We start from the raw sequence: 17,573 nt of genomic DNA, 5'->3' as shown, positions 1-17,573 counted from the left end.
AGACAGATGGGAAGTTCAGCAATACCGCTGAACACTGTATGGGCAGAGGCAGCTGAGGGCTGGGCATTAGGGATGCTCTGCCATGCTGCTGGAGGGAAGCCTGTCACCCTCTCCTTACAAAGCACCCTGCTGCCACTGTCAGAGCAGGATGAGCTCAGCCCCATTGGAAAATTGATGGTGCCTTGCGCCCGACGCTGTCGGAGTGCGGGAAATTTGTATTTCCGAGGTGTGCTTGAGCTTTTGGGATTTTCAGCCATTGTGCTGTAAATTTCATAGGGTGTATATACCTTAAATGGTCATCATTCCTTGAGTGCCCATAGGTTATGGCCACTTCTCATGAGGAGTCTTTCTTCATGCTTTACCTTCTTTTTTCCAATAGCTTCCATTATCTTTTTCACTGTCCTGAGTTTTTCTCATCTTCATATTTTCACAGTTAAGTTCGTTGTAGCTCTTGTATTTTGTCTCCATGTGACATATCATACTTGATTCTTCTCTCATCAAGCCATACATGTTAAATTCATAGAGGTTTTCCTTTAAAAGTTTCTTTTGTTTTGCTTTCCAGCTTCCCCCTCTCTCCTAGCATCTTTGGTGTAACTTGCTGTTCTGGGATGTCATTGCTTCATCAGGATGTGTGTGTGAGAGAGAGAGAGGAATAAAGGAACTCTTGTAAGGATAGATAATTGATTTTTTTTTTTTTCAATCTAGTGCACCACTGTATCTGTTTCTGAAAATTCCTTTCATGCTGCTGAAGCACGTCTAGGAGCTGGGGCTTCAGCTAAGAACTTGTTTTCATTAATTTTTTTAATTCGTTTTAGCCCTCAGGGATGCAGAGGAAGCCTTAGGAACTCTGCTCTTGCAAGCACTGGGAAACAGATTCACAAGTCCTTAAATCCTTGGCTTTTTCACTCCTTGTGATTACTTTTTTTGGGAGGATGGAGGAAGACACAGGAGTGGGAAGAGGGTCTATCTTTGTCTTACTCTGTATTGCATTCTAAGTTCAATTTCTGTCCAGCCCTACATCTTAATGCTAGCTTAGATTCCTCTGCTACTAGACTAGGTAGATTGGATTGCATTTGTTCAGGACAAATTTCATAACTACTCGTTCTTAAAATAACGCGTTTGTTTTGTTGTGTCTGGTCATTCCAAATATAGTTTATTTGGCATTTCCCCTTATTGTTGGGCTGCTGTTTCTGTTTTATTTCTGTTACTACATCAACCACAATCAAAATCCCAAGGTCCCATTTTATCACATAAGAGACAGTCACCATCCCAAAGGTTTTCTCATGCATTAAAAATGCATAAATTTTCAAATACTAATCTTCAGTCTCCAAGGACATCTTTGAAAGCAGTCTCTGGTCCCTTTCCTAATAGTATGTGGCTGGACCTGTGGATGCAAATGGAGGGCTGGAGCCACATCTAGGTGTGTGTGCAGCCCTTAAAGGTGTTTCTGTTGTCTGCTCTGCAACCTCTGTGCTCCTCTCTCCTCAGAAAAACATGCAGGGGAAGGGGGGGGTTTGTGGGCTACCCACACAGAAGTTCTGCTTGGATAATTGTAAATCAAAGTGAGAAGCCAACTGCACACTGCTCAGCCCTGTGCTGAAATGGTTTTTTGGCTCATAGGGTGGCCTGGGCTCTGGATGACAAGGGCCTCAGCTGCTGTTGTCACAGTGTCCTACTGGGAAAGAAGGAGCCATCCAAGTCTTGGGGACCTGAACCATTTTCCTAAATCCTATGGGAAGCTGCTCCCTGGAGCCTTGTTGCACTCTCTGCCAAGCTTCAAATTAATGTGGTTCTTGTGGTTGGAAGCCTGTGCAGGAAGGAAGATGTGGTAATAATTCCTTTTCTGCAGAGTAATTTATAATGGCAAAGCAATTTAAAGTACTCAGTAACTAGCTTGGTTACTTAAGGATTTAATCAAGAAATTATTATGGTATTATGGTTTTTCTTTGTATTACCCCTTCTAAGGTTGTTAGTGATTTAAATTGTGTTTGCAAGAAGTTTTGTACTAAAGCCTTCTCTTGGAGAAAATTCAGACAATAAATAATGCATTCTGTAAGCACAGCTGAGGAGAATTGCAAACTATCTAGGGATAAATTACACTATAAAATATATGAAAGATAAAGGTTAATGCCAGCAAAATCATTTAATGCCTTTCATTACATAATCAAAGGAGTGTAACAGTCTCTGTAACTGTCTTTTTTTAATGTATGTAAAGGATCTGAAACCAGAAAGGATTTTTGCATAAAAAGCTATTGCTGTTAGGAGGAGCTGTGTGGAGAGAAGGGAGCACATTTACAGACTTACAGTCAAAACTAACAGAAAATGCTGGAACAGTCTGGACCCTCAGATCCAGGACTGAGTGAGCTGGCTGTTGCTGCATTCCCTTCCTGCTGGTGTAGATTGTCAAAGCCTATACAAACTGCTTCCCAAGCTTTCTCTCTTCCAGCATTCTGCAAATACCCTGAAGCTTCAGCAAAATTCATAAAGCCCTATTGTTACTCTTAGAAGGATTGAAAAAGTCTTTCTCCTTTCTTTTACCTAAAAATGAGAGGCAAATGAGGAATTGAGTGGGAAGACGTGAAAATGTCAAACAGGTCAAATGATCTATCTGAACATCTGAACATTAAACCAAAGTGGGAAAGAGTTGAAACAGCTTTTGGGAATACTGTCACAAAATTGATGTGTTGTCTGTATGTATCACTTAAAACTGCATTCCGCTATTTATTTTTAAAATATGGAAATTACAGGGTAGCAGCTTACAGTTTCCAAACCTTCAGCCTCTAAATATCTGCACACACGTTGAAATAAATCTTTTGTTCATGCAGGCAGTGGCTATGTCTTGAAAATGTGCTCTGCAGAGTTGTATGCAAATAGCTGAGATTTTTGAAGATGCTTCAGTGCAGTTGCTATACACTGCTATACAGAGAGCTCTACTTTTAGATTTAAGAATTGCTTTAAGTTTTGAGAAGATACAAGCAGATAATTCAGTGCCTGCGTAGCAAATAATCATTTTCACATGCAGTTTTGAATTAGAGCTTTGGCTTGTTATTACAATATTTCTATTTTAAACTTTAATATTACCCCAAATGTGTGCATTGTATATGTTCCTTTAAATGTGCTTTGTATACATGCAACATAACGCACTCTGCTTATTTCTTAAAGCTCAAATGTCAACAATTGCAGTGTGTAATTGTGCTAGTTTTGACTGGGGTAGAGTCAATTTTCTTCTTAGTAGCTGGTATGGGGCCATGTTTTGGATTTGTGGTGAAAGCAGTGTTGATAATTCCAGAGATGTTTTAGTCACTGCTCAGCAGTGTTTGCACAGAGGCAAGGTCTTTTCTGGTCCTCACCCCACCCCTCCAGCAAGAAGGGGAGGGGAACACAAGAAGCTCAAGGGGACACAATCAAGACAGTGGACTCCAACTAACCCATGAGAAATCCTGCACCTTTTGGTGTCATGCTTGGCATATGAAGCTGGGGGAAGAAGAAGGATAGGAGCAAGGGAGGGAATGTTTGAAGTGATGGTTTTTGTCTTCCCAAATCACCATTACTCATTATAGGCTTTCCTGGGGATGGCAGAACACCTGGCTGCCCAAGGAAAGTGGGGAATAAATTTCATGTTTTGCTTTGCTCATGTGCATGGCTTTTGCTTTCCTTTCTTTGTTTCAACCCATCAGTTTCCTAACTTCATTCCCTCCAGTCGTCTCCCCCCTCCCACTGGGGGCAGTAAGTGAGCAGCTGGGTGGGGCTAAGCTGCTGGCTGGAGTTAAACCATGATGTAAATAGTGCAGAGGGATGTTTGTGTGGTTAATCATCACAGTGGCCTGAATTCACCAACACAGCTTATGGCTTCCATCTTAAATCCACAATCAGGAGCCTTTGTCATCTGCTTTAGATGTTAAGTTGCTCCATCTCTCTTTCTTTGGCAAGGAATGTAACTCTCCAGAATTACTGGGTGCATGTGTGACTGGGAGTGCTTCAGAAGAGCTAACCCTCTGAATACCAATGCTGACTTGAACCTGGTGCTAATCTCCCCTGCCCATCTCTGTGATTCCCAAAACCTCTCTCATTGGTCCAACCCTCATGGTTTTATGACTTCAGTATTGGTTTTGATGACCACTGAACATAAGATGATATTATGATTCCCCTTCAGGTCTGTTTTTTCCTCTGACCCTTGGAAATGGGGATAAAATTCAATAGCCTAGTAAAGGGGGATAGAATGAGGGTTTTGAAACATGGCCAACTAAAGCAGGGGTTTGTGGATTGTTTTTTTTGAGGTTAGTGTTCTGAATATGAAAGTCATAGACTAAAATCTTGATCGTACAACAGTTGTTCTCTGTTGTTCATATGCTTTCAAATGTGTACCTAAATATAGTGTATGCCAGAGGAGAGTTAATGTTGCTATGAGAACCTTAACCTCAGCATTTCCAAGGGTTTTATGTGTATATGTGGGGGGGGGGGGGGGGAAGCAGTGATCAAATATCTCACAGGTTTTTTTGTTTTATAAGGAAGTACTATCTGATGCCCTGTTTATAAGTGATCTTATCCATGATGTATTGCTGTTACCTCTTTGTCTGAAGGCTATTTTCCTGCATGAGCAGTGCAACAGAGAAGGAGAAAAGAGCCACAGGGATGACCTGTATATTTATTTCATTGCAGCAGTTGAAATTCCCATGTCTTATAAAGCTGCCCTAATGCTGCTGGGCAAGTAAAGGGGGACTGGCTGGTGCTCCAGCATGTGATGTGGTTGACTTGAGTTGCTTGCCTGTCAGGTGTGCACAGAGCATGCTTAGAGGCCTTTCTTTTTCAGAGGTTATTAACTTTAGGAAGCTAAACCTTCCTTTATTTGTTGCTTTTTCAACCAGGCAAATAGCAGTTCAAGGGTAGCCTGCAGGCTGAGCTCGAGTCTTCGGCAGTTTGGAGTTGACTGATCCTCATTGAAAGCTTCCTCATTCCTCCAGTGACTGACTCTGCTCTTGTGAGCTGATAAGCTTTGATTATATAAAGCTTTTAGAAAAAAGATCTCATCAAAACAGGGTTCCAGTGAAAACAGCAAGTACCTGTCTGGTACATAGGTGCCTTCTGCAGTAAATAGCAGCTTCTGCTTGCACAAAGTGCATGCATGCATTCCAGTTCCATTTCCCTTCTCTTTACCTCACTGATTGTATGATTGTCATGTCTGAACACTCTTGATGAGTGAAGTAGGGGGATGGAAGTCAAAACTTGCTGGACTGATTTTCTGTTTGTGCAGCTCTTAGTAATGACTCTTCAGTGTATTTTAATAACTTCCTGTGAATTCTCTGATCTACATCTCTTCTAAAGGGAAACTCTCAAAGAACTAGTGTACTGAAACCTTTATTAGATTGCAGTCAGAGGGCCTTCTAATAACTACTGCCTCCTTCTTATGTTTAGAGTCATAACCCTAACACAAGTTGGTCTGCACTGATAGAAATTACACTGCTTAATTTTAGATTGTAGAGTGCAAATGTGGATCTGTTTGCCACTGAAGATTTCCACCATAACATCATGCAAAAGAGTGAATTTCTGTGATCATTGTGTATAGTCATAGGTTTTGTTTTAAAGAAGGAAAGAAATAGCATAAAATGTGGAGAGAAATGATGTGGCAATCACATGACTGTTTGGGTTTTCTGGTTTTTGTTGTTGTTGTTTTTTGGGTTTTTTTCCCTTCACATTCCTAAAATATTTGCATTACTTGATACACATAAAATACTGCAGTGAGGTTGAGGCTGGAAGATGAAACAGCCATGAAGATACGGGACCCATTATATGAAACCACTGAAGTGATGAATATTAATGTTCTTTTAAATTTTTAATTTTTTAAGTCTTTTTGTCTTTCAAAAAGAGAAAAGAAAAGCTTGGGGGAAGACTTCTTCCCAGAACAATGGTGCAGTCTGTTATCTGCTCCTTTGCGCTGTAAAGCACTGAATGTTCAGCCAATATAGTGCTCTGGTTGGCTTAGCATTCTTAACCTTAATTTTGAATAGAAGGTGCCTTGTGCTGCTGACGTAATTAGGGCCTTTTGTAAATCACTGTTGCAGGCAGTCTGCTGTTGCATTTCACTGCATTTCTCGGAGGGATGCAGGGCAAAAGTGTCAGACTAACTTTTTGAACCTCTCATCAGGCTGTTTTCATTATTGGAGTGTTTTATTCAAATGAATCCTGCTTCATTTTCCTTTGTAGGTAAAAAGTCCGAAATCAATTTTGGAAGTGAAACACTGTTTCTGCTGGAAGAAATTTGAATGGGGAGCCCTTAAAGTGGGAGGTACTTCCTTAGGGGGGAAAAAAAAAGAGAGAGAGAGGAAAAAAAGGAAAAGTGAGGGAGTTGGATTTGACCACTTGACTTTAAATGCAGTCCCCTCTGTGATGCAGGAATGCTATTATCTGTGTCTGTTGTCACAGAAACTGTCAGAAAGTTGGAGGTGAAGCTTTGTGGTCAAGCTGGTTTTGTATTTGTGGTTATACTTCATAACTCTGCAGTGTTTTGTGGGGGCATAAAATCCCCTTCCCTTCACGTGAGTCTCTTAGGGGCTGTTGCACTCTCACCTCTGCAGAGGCACAGGGTTTCATCTCACTTCTGCCTCTCTCCTGTCCCCTGGGGCAGGGTTCAGCTCAGGCCATTTACATCCCCTCCTGATGCAGTGTTTTATATCTGTGATGTCAGTGGTGATACGTGGCCTTGCACTGTCCTTGATGGCAAACACAGCACTATTAATAGTCAGTGAAGTTAACTTGCTCATCACTGTGTTCACACTGCCCACCCACTGCACTCCAGTCCCTGGGCTTTGAAGGCACTGTGAACGCTCCAGGGGCTGACAGGTCCCACGAATGAACATATCCATGTTTGTAGCCCAGCTCCCATAGTGGCCGTGGTGTGGGGATAGTGGGTGCTGCCTCCAGGACCTGGCTTTCCAGGGGAGGGAACATGGCATTACAGTAGCCACACTCCAAACTGCAGCGTTGGGTATCCAGTAGTTTGAAACGCTGTGGTACTTCAGGGGGCTGGCATCAGCGTCAGCTCCGACTCTGGGCCAGGAGGGGGAGGGTGGAACACGTACCCATGACCTCTTTACTTCATACTGAGAGAGCACAGCATGAATGAGCATAAAAGACAGCTGCAGCTTTCTTCCAGTGGCCACAAGGCATTAAGGTTTTCCATGCTTGGGAGCAGAAAAGTGTGGTGATTGTCTTACAGCTCTCTCTTTCCCACCTGCACGGGCTGGAGAGGCACCCTCAGCAGCAAAGCTTTTCCCCTCTTCTGGGACTTGGCACTGACAGTGATCAGATGCAGTCTGTCCTGTATCACTGCCTTGTTCCCAGCAGGAAAGGGAAAGAGGCGGGGTTTGTCCTCCAGGTGTTGCAAAAGTGGCGATTGCTGTGGCGTATTCCTGATTCGGGCTCCCCTGTGGAAGCTGAGGCAGAGAGCACAGGGCTGTGCTTCTCGTGACTAATGAATGAATGATGTCACCAGGTTGGTTCCCGAGGCAGGAAGTCTATCCAAAACAGTTTAGTTTCAATACAGAAAGTGCAGTTACATGCACAGAGTAAGCTGAAAGTAGAAAGGAACTCTTTCACCACCAACTTTTCGGTCCAATCGATGGCTACACTGTAAAAAGTAGAATAAAATAAAAAAATCAAGCGGGTGCTATTCCCTCCCATTCCCCACTAAACCAGACAGAATAGCTGCTGTCTGTCCTGTTGCACGCTGTTTTCTCGGTGTGCGCGCCCATCCTGGCAGGGCACACGGAGCTGCGCTCCCCGCTCGCTCGCTCGCTGCGGTGCCTGCGGGTGTCTGGGCACCCATCCACTCGAGTCCCCGGTGCCACGGGCGCTGCGGGGCGGGCCGGCACCGCTGCGGGGCTCTGCTGCGACACGGCGCTAGTGACAGCACAGACCTGCCCGCAGGATAGAAAACGGGGGCACCCCCACGCCCAGCAGATTCCTGCGTGTGCGAGGAAGCCTCTGGCTTGGCTAAGCGTTGGCAGGAGCGCAGCCGTAACATTGCACAGCACGCATGCCTTCCCCAGAGCAACCGGGATTCCCCCTCCTCGCCTCTCCAGAGCCCACTTCTGAAAGAGCTGGCTCATCCCTGCTGTCAGATGGAGCCGTTTCCTGAACGCGCGGGTTTGAGTCACTCGGGCTGGATGAGGCTTTAACTCCTCGCTCTCCGGGCTCGGTGTGCGCGCCGCCGGGGCTGGGGGCGGCGCCGGCCGCGCTCGCTGTCCCCCGGCGCGGTGGCACCGCCGGGGCGCGGAGCGGAGCCGGGCCGGGCGGGGAGCGGCGGCGGAGAAGTTCAAGTGCCCAAGTTGCAGGCGATGACATCAGCGCGGGCAGGCCGGGCTGCGGGCGGGACCGGCACCGGCGCCGGGCAGCAGCACACGCGTGCCGGGCTCCGCACCCCGCCCCAGGGGTCTCCAGCGCCCCGAGGTCGTAATAAAAAAAAAAAAAAAAACAGAACACATTTCCTTTGTAATTCCTTTTTTTCTTTTTTTCCTCTGGGGGGGGATGGGGGAGGCGGGAATAATTTGGAAGTCTGATAGTGTGTGGGAAATGATTACATCAGTCGGAGGGAGGGCTAGGATTGGTCTGCACAGTGTGGTTTGATTCACTACCGCAAAGATTGCGTGTAACCCTTTGAGTGGAGCTCTGGCAGAGTTGTTTCCCTCCCCAGAAACAGTCCCCATAGCAGGGGCTACGTGACAGGTAGGGTACGGCCGCCCCAGACGCCGCCGGCACCCCAGGCGCCCAGCCGCAGGCTGCAGAGGGTCGGCGGAGGCAGAGAACTAACTCTCAAGAGGCAATCCCCATTTAAAATGCCATCTTGTTCTTCCGACTGCTGCCTTTTACGTGCCGTTGAGGTAAGATTTTCCATATCGAATTACCCTCCAGGTTTTTGTTAGACTCTGCTTCTGTCCCTAGTGTGCGGAGCGTTTTAAACAGGGAGTTGATTTAAATCTGGGACCTGCACGTTTGCCCGGAGAAATAATTTTGCGGGAAGTGTCTCTCGCTTGAGCAGAACAATGCAAAGAGGAAAGCATCTGTATAATTCAGGAGGTGGGGGAGAAGGTTCTTGACTTGTTCTCTCATCCCCATTGATATTTAGGATGTGCAGCGTATGCACATTTGGTTGCAAACTACTTTCAAGCTAGGATCAAAAGAGAAGTCAGGGCAGGGAGAGAAATGTGTGGACTGTGCTAGGTAATTGATTTGCCGGCAAACTGCAAGTGGGACTTCCCCACACGAAACAATAAAAAGTTAGTGGGGAACAGGAGAGCCTTTTTTAATCTTTGGGGTCTTGGCCTGCTCCTCTGTGAATGTGCAGAGGCCTCCGATGGGATCGCAATGAAAACTGTGTGTGTTTGACTGGATGTGATTTCTCTCGCCCACTGTTGCCAAAGTACTCTCTCGACATTGTTTCACGTTTGCTTACCTTACACAGCTTTATACAGAACCTGCTCTCTCACTTTTCCTTTGTATGTGATCATATTAACCCTGCTGAATCTTTGTTTAGTGCAGGGAGGTGTCAGGGAGGGGGGAGGGGAAATAGGTCTAGGGGGCATCGAGAGAAAGTGTTATAAAGTGAATCATCCATTTCATTTGTCCTGGCTGCCAAGGTGCTCGGAACCCTCACACCAAGAGGATGATGCTTTTCTACAGTAGCTGTGTGGTTTGCCTATGTTCAGAGCTGTTGATCTGTAAGTGTACCCTTTATGTTGCAGGATGTAAAAGTCTTTAGTGAAGATGGAACAAGCAAAGTGGTCGAGATTCTAGCAGACATGACAGCCAGGGACCTCTGTCAGCTGCTCGTATACAAAAGTCATTGTGTGGATGATAACAGCTGGACTCTAGTGGAGCATCACCCTCACCTAGGATTAGGTAGGGAATGGTCAAAGGGGTGGCATGGTTACCTGGGAACATAAAATATGTGTAATTCATATAAATGTGCTTCCAGACGGAACGTTTTCTTTTCCACTGCTTTTATTTGTACAATTAGCTGAAGTCACATACGTGCTTTCTGTGTATTGCAATTTGATGTGTTAAGCGTTTAAGCCATTTAAAGTCCTTCCCTTATTTCCCATCCTCTGTTTTTTATTATATAAGAAAAGAAGAATTGTCTAATCTTCACGCTAGCGCTCTGTTGCTACCTTGCTGTGTCTGAAGCTATTGCAAATAAACAGCTTAGGCAAATTAAGCTTGATCCTTAGAGTACGGTCCTATGAAGCAGCTCAGCTCATCACCAGCTGGGAGACCTGGGTGAACAGACTCAGCCTTACGTACCTACAGTAATGCTTATGAAAGCTTGACATGCTGAGGTGGGGGAGGGGGTTGGCTAAACTTGACTTCAGGCAGGGAAAAAATGGTGGCACCACCCGCAAATCCATGGGCAATTTCTGGACCAGTGGTGGTATCTGCTCTCCAGGCAGCAGCTCCTCCACCTGATTGAAATTAAGGTGTCATGGTTACAGTTTCAAGAAGGCAGCAAGAGGAAGAACCGTGGGGAATTAAATAACACCGTGAATTGGTTTAATTACAGTACCTGAAAGGATCTCATGTTATTCAGTCTTGCTTTTCCTGTTATTTTGTGGCACTGATTAGTTACAGGGTTCTGCTGTGCAGCTTGCAACAGCGTATCGCGCAGATAATGCTATCTATAATTCTCCATAGCGTACAATAAGGCTTTAAAAAGTGTAGCATTTGGAGTATTAGTCGATATACTTCATGGGGAATGTTTTTTCTAGAAAACAGAGGAAGGCAAATCATAAGCTGCAGTCGCCAGCACTGGAATTGTGAATGCTATCTGTAGCTAACAGAGGGGGTTTATGTCTAAAAATGTAATTCAGAACCCTTACGAATAAAAAAAGGAAATGATTTGCTGGAAATGTGATGCCCTAAACCAATACTGTTGAACACTAATAAACTCACTGCTCTGCAGAACTAACACTTGAAAAAAAATCAAACACATAGGATATTCTGGTTATTTAATGGTTTTATTATCTCTCCTAATGTAGAAATATATTAAAAAATTACCTTGAAACACTCACTGGTCTGTGTCTGTGATATGCTCTCAGTTCTGAGGACATATGATGAGGTGAAGAATTGAGGTATAAATTACAGAATCTTTATCTCCGTAGCTTAATACGCCAAATGCGCTTCGAAAAACCTTTACAAATTTTCAGTTTTATCAATGCTCATTAAACCACCAGGCTCTCTTTTTCTATATTCTCTTTCCCATCATTGCTGATTACCAAGGTATTGTGTAAACAGAAGCCTTCTCCTTTGTAACCAACATCCTTCTCCTGCCAGATTCATTCAATGATGCCACAATTCAGTGTTTGTGACATCACAATAGCTTCCATGGTGACTAATTGTGCTGTCAAACTCTGGTGTGTGACATCTCTGAATGAATCGGGCAGGAGGCTGATTAGGAAATCAAAAGCTTCTGTTTACACACAAATAACTTGGTAATTAACAATGATGGGAAAAGAGCAAGATACTTATCGGGCTGCATTTATATACATGGGGACCTGCCTGCCTTGGACCTCTGTTTCACACTGAAGCACAAAGCGGCCCCCAGAGAAGCGGGGTGTGCAGGTTGGGGCTTCAGCAGCCACCAAACTCTGTTACACAGGGACAGCCCCAGGGCTGTCCCCTGTAGGCCACACAGTAGATCTGTGTGAGAAGTAATGCAGCCTTTGGGGGTGTAAAGCCAATAGACAAAGAAAAAATATTTAAAGAATTTTTAAAAAATGTAATTATATCGATTTCACATATTTGAAAGGATGAGGACAGAAAAGGGAATGAGTTCATTTAACAGGAGACAACATCACCCAGTTTCTTGAATTTGCAGTCTAAAGTATAGATATGCAATAAACATTAAACACCAACTTTCATGCTTCCAGTTTTGGTTGCAGTTTGAATTTTTTATTATTTGGCTGCTTATTTCTAACTCCTCTGTAGCTTAAATGCTTTCCTGTATTTCAGAGACTTGTCAGATCAAGGTAGTAATCCATCTGTAGCCTGGATGAAATTATCATCAGGCATCTGATGGTCCATATTTGTTCCTTTAGATGTAACATTGCTAGTATAAGTATGAAACAATGGTGAATAAATACTTAGTGTGAAGAGAAATATGGTGAAAGAGCAGTCAGAAGTCTGTGTTTCTAGAAGACGTTACTTATACAATACATCCTTGCTGACTTAATGCTCTAGGTGATAGTCTTGAAACCCACTAAAAGAGAGGAGTTCCTCCATTTAGTTCACCATCTTTTTCTTCCTCCCCATATTTAGCCTAATAGTACTTTCCAAAAGAACTTGGTTTGCAGAACCAATTCATTGTTTTACTATTGGACAAACTGAAGACAAGATCAAATTTTTGAAGCCAGCGGCATACTTATCATTGCACTGGTCTTTGAGATCCCACTTTGTAAGGAGCCCTCATCTCACAGTTCACTTCACACACATAGCCAAGTATATTCCTGGTAAAATGTGTGCTTACACATAACTTTAAACACCTATTTGACTGCACAAAATATTCGTGGTATCACTGGAGGCAGCGGTGTGAGAATTTGACATCTGACTTTCTTGATTTGACATTTGGAAGTGGTTCCTGCTGCACCATACTGCTAATATCTAAAGCACATTGTAGCAAATATTTAAGCAGTCTATGAAATTTGAATTGGTCCCATCATTTCATTTGCTACTATAAGTATATCTAGCCTGTTTATAAAACGTGTTAATCTCCCTATGTTCTATTCCATGCTTAACTATCATCAGTTTAGGACAGGGACAGAAATCTGTGTATTGGACATTAACAGAAATAATAATGGTGAAGACATTGACGTGATTGTATGTGTCCTAACACTGAAAGAATCCCTCCCTACCTACAAACTTTGTTTTTACAGTTCCAGAGTTGACTGTACACCTTACTAAATACAATTGGAGAAGGAGAGAATGTAGTAGGGCTTTGAACTATGTGAGAGTTAGAAGAGAGCATCGCTGCAGTTTTGTACCTAGATTTTTTGGTTTACATGCATTGATTTCTCTTAATGAATTAAAAGTGGAATAGTTAAACAAAGCACTTGCTTAAATGCAAAATCAAGGCGGGCTATTTCATTCAGGGGCCACCTGTCATTTATTGTGATTCTCTGATTGGGAATTTTTGGCTATGCTTGTGAGTTGTTCATGATGGAATCCAGCTCCTTTTCTCATCTTGTATCACTGCTGCAGTTCAGTAGAAGTTTTGTTAATAATGCAGATTAGCTTGGGTGGGGTGGGGGGAAAGTCTGTTCCAGGAAGTGTGTAGAGGAGACTGAGTGGGGCCTATCAGATAAACTGAAAGGACACATTTCTGGTCACTTCAACAGCAATGCCACTTGAAGACAGACTGGCCTATTGAACTGAACTTAACAGGCTGACATCTGTGCTTCTAGTTTTGTAGCAGGAAGCTCAAAGCAGGGCTGAGGCTGAGTTGCTCATGTGTCAAGTTCATCCCATTTGTACCAACTGAGTGCAAATTACCAAGCACTTCTCAAGTGTATAACTTCTATAAGTAATAGCAAACTGACCAGGACTAGCTTCCTTTTTTTTGCATGCATGTGCTATGAAATGCTGCACCTTTTCTCCAAGATGACTTTGACCATCAAAATGAAAATATAAGCATTAAGTCAGCGGGAGTATCACTGCAGAATCTCAAAAGGGTCTTGATGTAGTAACAGAATACTACATAATCTAGGTCAGTTCTCTAAAGCATTTAAGAAACAGGCACTAAGTATATTTACACAAACTAAACATTGAAATACAAAACCAAAGGACAAATGTTCATCTATACTTCATTTTCTCAGAACAGAATAATCAGTTTGTCCCTGACAAGCAATTTTCAATGTGTTAGGAAAGCAAAGACCACAGCTTGGGGTGGTGGCAGAACAAGACTGTAACAGGATTTGTGGTCTTTCAGTGTCCATACTGTGATGAAGCTTCATACTAATGTAATTAAATGTTTTCTGTAGGAAGCATAGTTTCGAAAAATAGGCCCTTCACCCTCGTAGGCCCACAGTCCTCATTGCAATGTGGAGGAAATTTGACTTCACCAGTTGCTTAAAAACCATGATAGTAGTAGCACCAGATTAGCAATACCTGAAACTTTATCCGTATATCCCTAGAAATGTGTAGGTTTAGGTGACAAATGCTGAGGTGGTGCCAAATATTCTTTATTAACAGCCACCCCGTAGCAGGTGTAGATTGAGCACATTAGTCAAAGAACTGCCCCTTCAAAGTCACATGCCTGATGCACTAAGAAACAGCTCTTTGTTTGAGAGCAGAACACTATGGAGGTTTTCCAGTTAACCCCTTTGAAAACACTGTCTATAACAAGGCTAGACATCACAAATGCACAGTAAATGCTGAAGTCATCAATGAGCTGGTGATGACTGACAACCTAAGTGCAGGTGAAAAAGATGATGGGATCATTCAGTCATAGGTTAAATTTTCAGTCAAGGAACACCACAAAATCTGCTGAGTTCAGTAATTCAAATGATATTCCAGAGCTTGCTCTTCTTGAGATACCAATGACTGCTTGCTTTCTATCCTGAAAATACCCCAAGAGAAATTGAGTGGCATCCTGGCATTTCTTACTATAGGAATACAAGGATTGCCAGAACACAAAGTGGGGAAGAGACTCTCCAAACTTCTTTGGTTAGCAAGTGAAAGGCATTTTGTTTAAAGCTTTGAAAAAGTTATGTTTTGTTTGATCTGATTTTTAAATTTTGTATTATATAAGGCATGAAATCACTGACTAGTTAAAACTTTTGAAAAATACCTAAATATTTTCTCAGAAAGTTCTGGAGACTTGTCAAGATAATGAGTTCATTAAGTAGTGCACACTTCGCCAGTTGCCTTCTTTCGAGTTACTGCTTTCAGTGAATTGGGTTTGTTAAGCTATCTGTTCATGCTTTGATGTGCCATTCTTTTGACCAGAGAAGTGGTGGTTATGGGGAGTTACCTTGTAACCAAATCTAGAGCAGAAAATTGCCCTGTCATGTGTACAAAACATTTGTCTCTGTCAGTATTCCTGTAAAGTAGATCCTGTGACCTCTTTCATAATAAACCCCATTGTCCAGCATCTACAATAAAGGCCTGAAGTTCACCTTGAAATGAACTGGTTTTATAGAGTGTGATCAAATACAACACTGTATTTCTGTGATAGTTTGAGACCTAACAGTGGCCTTTCTGTAACTTGTTTCCACCTTAAACCTGTCCACCTTGCCAGTTCCACAGCATACAACCAGTGCCAAAAGAAGTTTGTCTGTATTATTGTAGCTACTGCACACAAAAAAAATATACTACTTTCTCAAAAGTCTCAGTGCTTATGAAACCTTGATATAGGAATTCCTTGAAGAGCACTGCCATGTAATGTTAAACTTTGTAATACTTTACAAAGCAAATTATTTCCTCATGGCAATGTGGTTGGAAAGCTAGAATGTGTTTTGCTAATTTCATAAAAGGTAATGGAATTACACTGGGTTGTTTTAACTTCTGTTCTTAGTTGGTCTCACTCCTGCTGGTTGGCTGTGTGTTAACATAGTGTTCTTTTTCCACAGAGAGGTGCTTGGAAGATCATGAGCTCATAGTTCAAGTTGAATCCACAATGGGAAGTGAAAGTAAATTTTTGTTCAGGAAGAATTACGCAAAATACGAATTTTTCAAAAATCCCATGGTGAGTCTCATTACTTAGTTGTTTATACCACAGAGGGCTGGATTGCAATAACATTGCTGGGCACTGTTATGTCTTAAACATTTAGTATTAAAAAAATAGGCAATCAACTAACAGAATTCTTTCCAAAGAAATTTTAACCAATGTTTAAATTCCTTGTACTTTCCTCCCAGCCTCAAAACCTCAAGTGTTTTTGAGTTACCAAATATACTTGTTTCAAAATGTCTGTAGTTACATTGGAGAGTGACCAAGGCAGGGAAATCTTCATTAGTTTAAGAAAAACAATCATAAGTGCAATTTACTCATTATCGTCAGAGTTACTTGATTCAAAGCAAATTCATCATATAACAAGTAGTATCCAAACCTTTTCATTTCTGACCATAACAATAAAACCCCAAAGCCATCTGGGAAACCCCTGAAGCACTTAGTCCATACAAGGAGTTTCCAGTTTATTGTTACGTATATTGAACCTTGTTTCACCTATGGCTGTGCTTTACTAGTCTGCTCTGCCTTCTTCCCTAATCCCAGTATTTTGGCCTCTCTATGTCCTTGGTATACCCATGCTTGAAAAGTACTGTATGCCATAGTTCTACCTATTTCTGGATTTGTAAGATCCTTTGAGCTTTTACTTTTTGTAACTGATCCTTTGAAGCTGATTACTCTGTAACTGCTTATCTGAGGATGACTTTTTCCCATTTTATCTAAACAATTATGTTGAGCAGACTGTTGGTATGAACCAATGTCAGCTGGTGTGACCCATTGAGATAACTGAGGAAGGGTAATCCAGAGGCAGTTAGGAAAGAACAGATTTTGGGTCAGTCAGGCATCTGTGGTGCGAGAAGAAAAAGAGATACACAAGGTCAAGTTTAAACTCATTACTGAAGTAACTGGGGGTGATAAATTCATTCTTTCCTCGTAGATGCAAGTGCACAGTTGCTCCATCCTTGCACGTGTGCTCATGTGTGCATTTTTCCTCTGCTGGTGATTGTTTCAGAGTCTGTGCCTTGACTTACTCTGTGAAACATTTCTGTGCATGGAGAGTTCCAGTTTTTCATTTCTGTTGATTTCACCATCTCATAACCTAGGAACATTACAGAAGTTTTGGTATCAGAGGAGCCAGTGCATTAGTTTCACGTGGTATATTTTAATTAAGTAACAGTGCATGGGAATAAAACCCAGAATGCTTGGCATTCAGTCCCAGGCTCCTGCAATCACAGAATAAATCATTCTTGTGGTGTAAGAATGCGAAGGCTCCCTATCCGTTGCATTAGCTGTTGCCATATGGCACTGTTTCTACTCGAGAGGCTGGTAAATGTTAGCTTTCATAACTCATTGTGCAACTTACCTGGCAGAAGGGTGATTCCCCTTCAGCCCTTCTCTTTATGCCCTAAAGACTGAAATTCATATTGCCTGAAGAGTGACAAATGTTCTAAACTGGAAATGTTTTTGTTGTGATTCATCTTGTTATAATCAGTCATTGTTTTATTTCAGGCATTTCTGTATGTATCCATGCTTCAAATAATGTTTAAAAACTTCAAGAATGATTTCATGTCATTGCTGTGTATAGTAAATTCAGTGTACCAAATTATACAGGAATTTTAAAACATAGCAGATGAAAGGGGAACTGGAGGAATGAATCTGAAGTCGAGTCATTGGTGCAATAAGCAAGGAGTCACTGCATACTGAACTTGCAGGACCATTCATCCTTCCCTTCCCAAGAAAGTAGAGCCTGTTAGAGATCCCCAAAAGTCCTCAGTAGAAGAGGAAGTGAGAGGAAAATGCAGTTACAAAATGCTACATATCAGTTATTTTAAAAACCCACGATCTGTCTGCATGGGCATCTGGT

General features: G+C 42.5%; 1 protein-coding gene across 4 annotated transcripts in view; it reads left to right on the top strand.

The window, feature by feature from the left end:
* Positions 1 to 17,573, top strand: part of GRB10 (growth factor receptor bound protein 10) — a 140,512-nt gene that overhangs the window by 106,538 nt on the left and 16,401 nt on the right. For all 4 annotated transcript variants that reach the window (XM_079300380.1, XM_079300378.1, XM_079300379.1 and 1 more), the window contains 2 exons: positions 9,738 to 9,894; positions 15,615 to 15,730. In XM_079300380.1, the coding sequence (XP_079156506.1) occupies positions 9,738 to 9,894; positions 15,615 to 15,730 (273 nt within the window). The remainder of the gene's footprint in view (positions 1 to 9,737; positions 9,895 to 15,614; positions 15,731 to 17,573) is intronic.

This window comes from Erithacus rubecula (assembly GCF_903797595.1).
Source record: "Erithacus rubecula genome assembly, chromosome: 3".
In the NCBI taxonomy this organism is placed as follows: domain Eukaryota; kingdom Metazoa; phylum Chordata; class Aves; order Passeriformes; family Muscicapidae; genus Erithacus; species Erithacus rubecula.
This window is presented reverse-complemented; position numbering and strand designations above follow the sequence as displayed.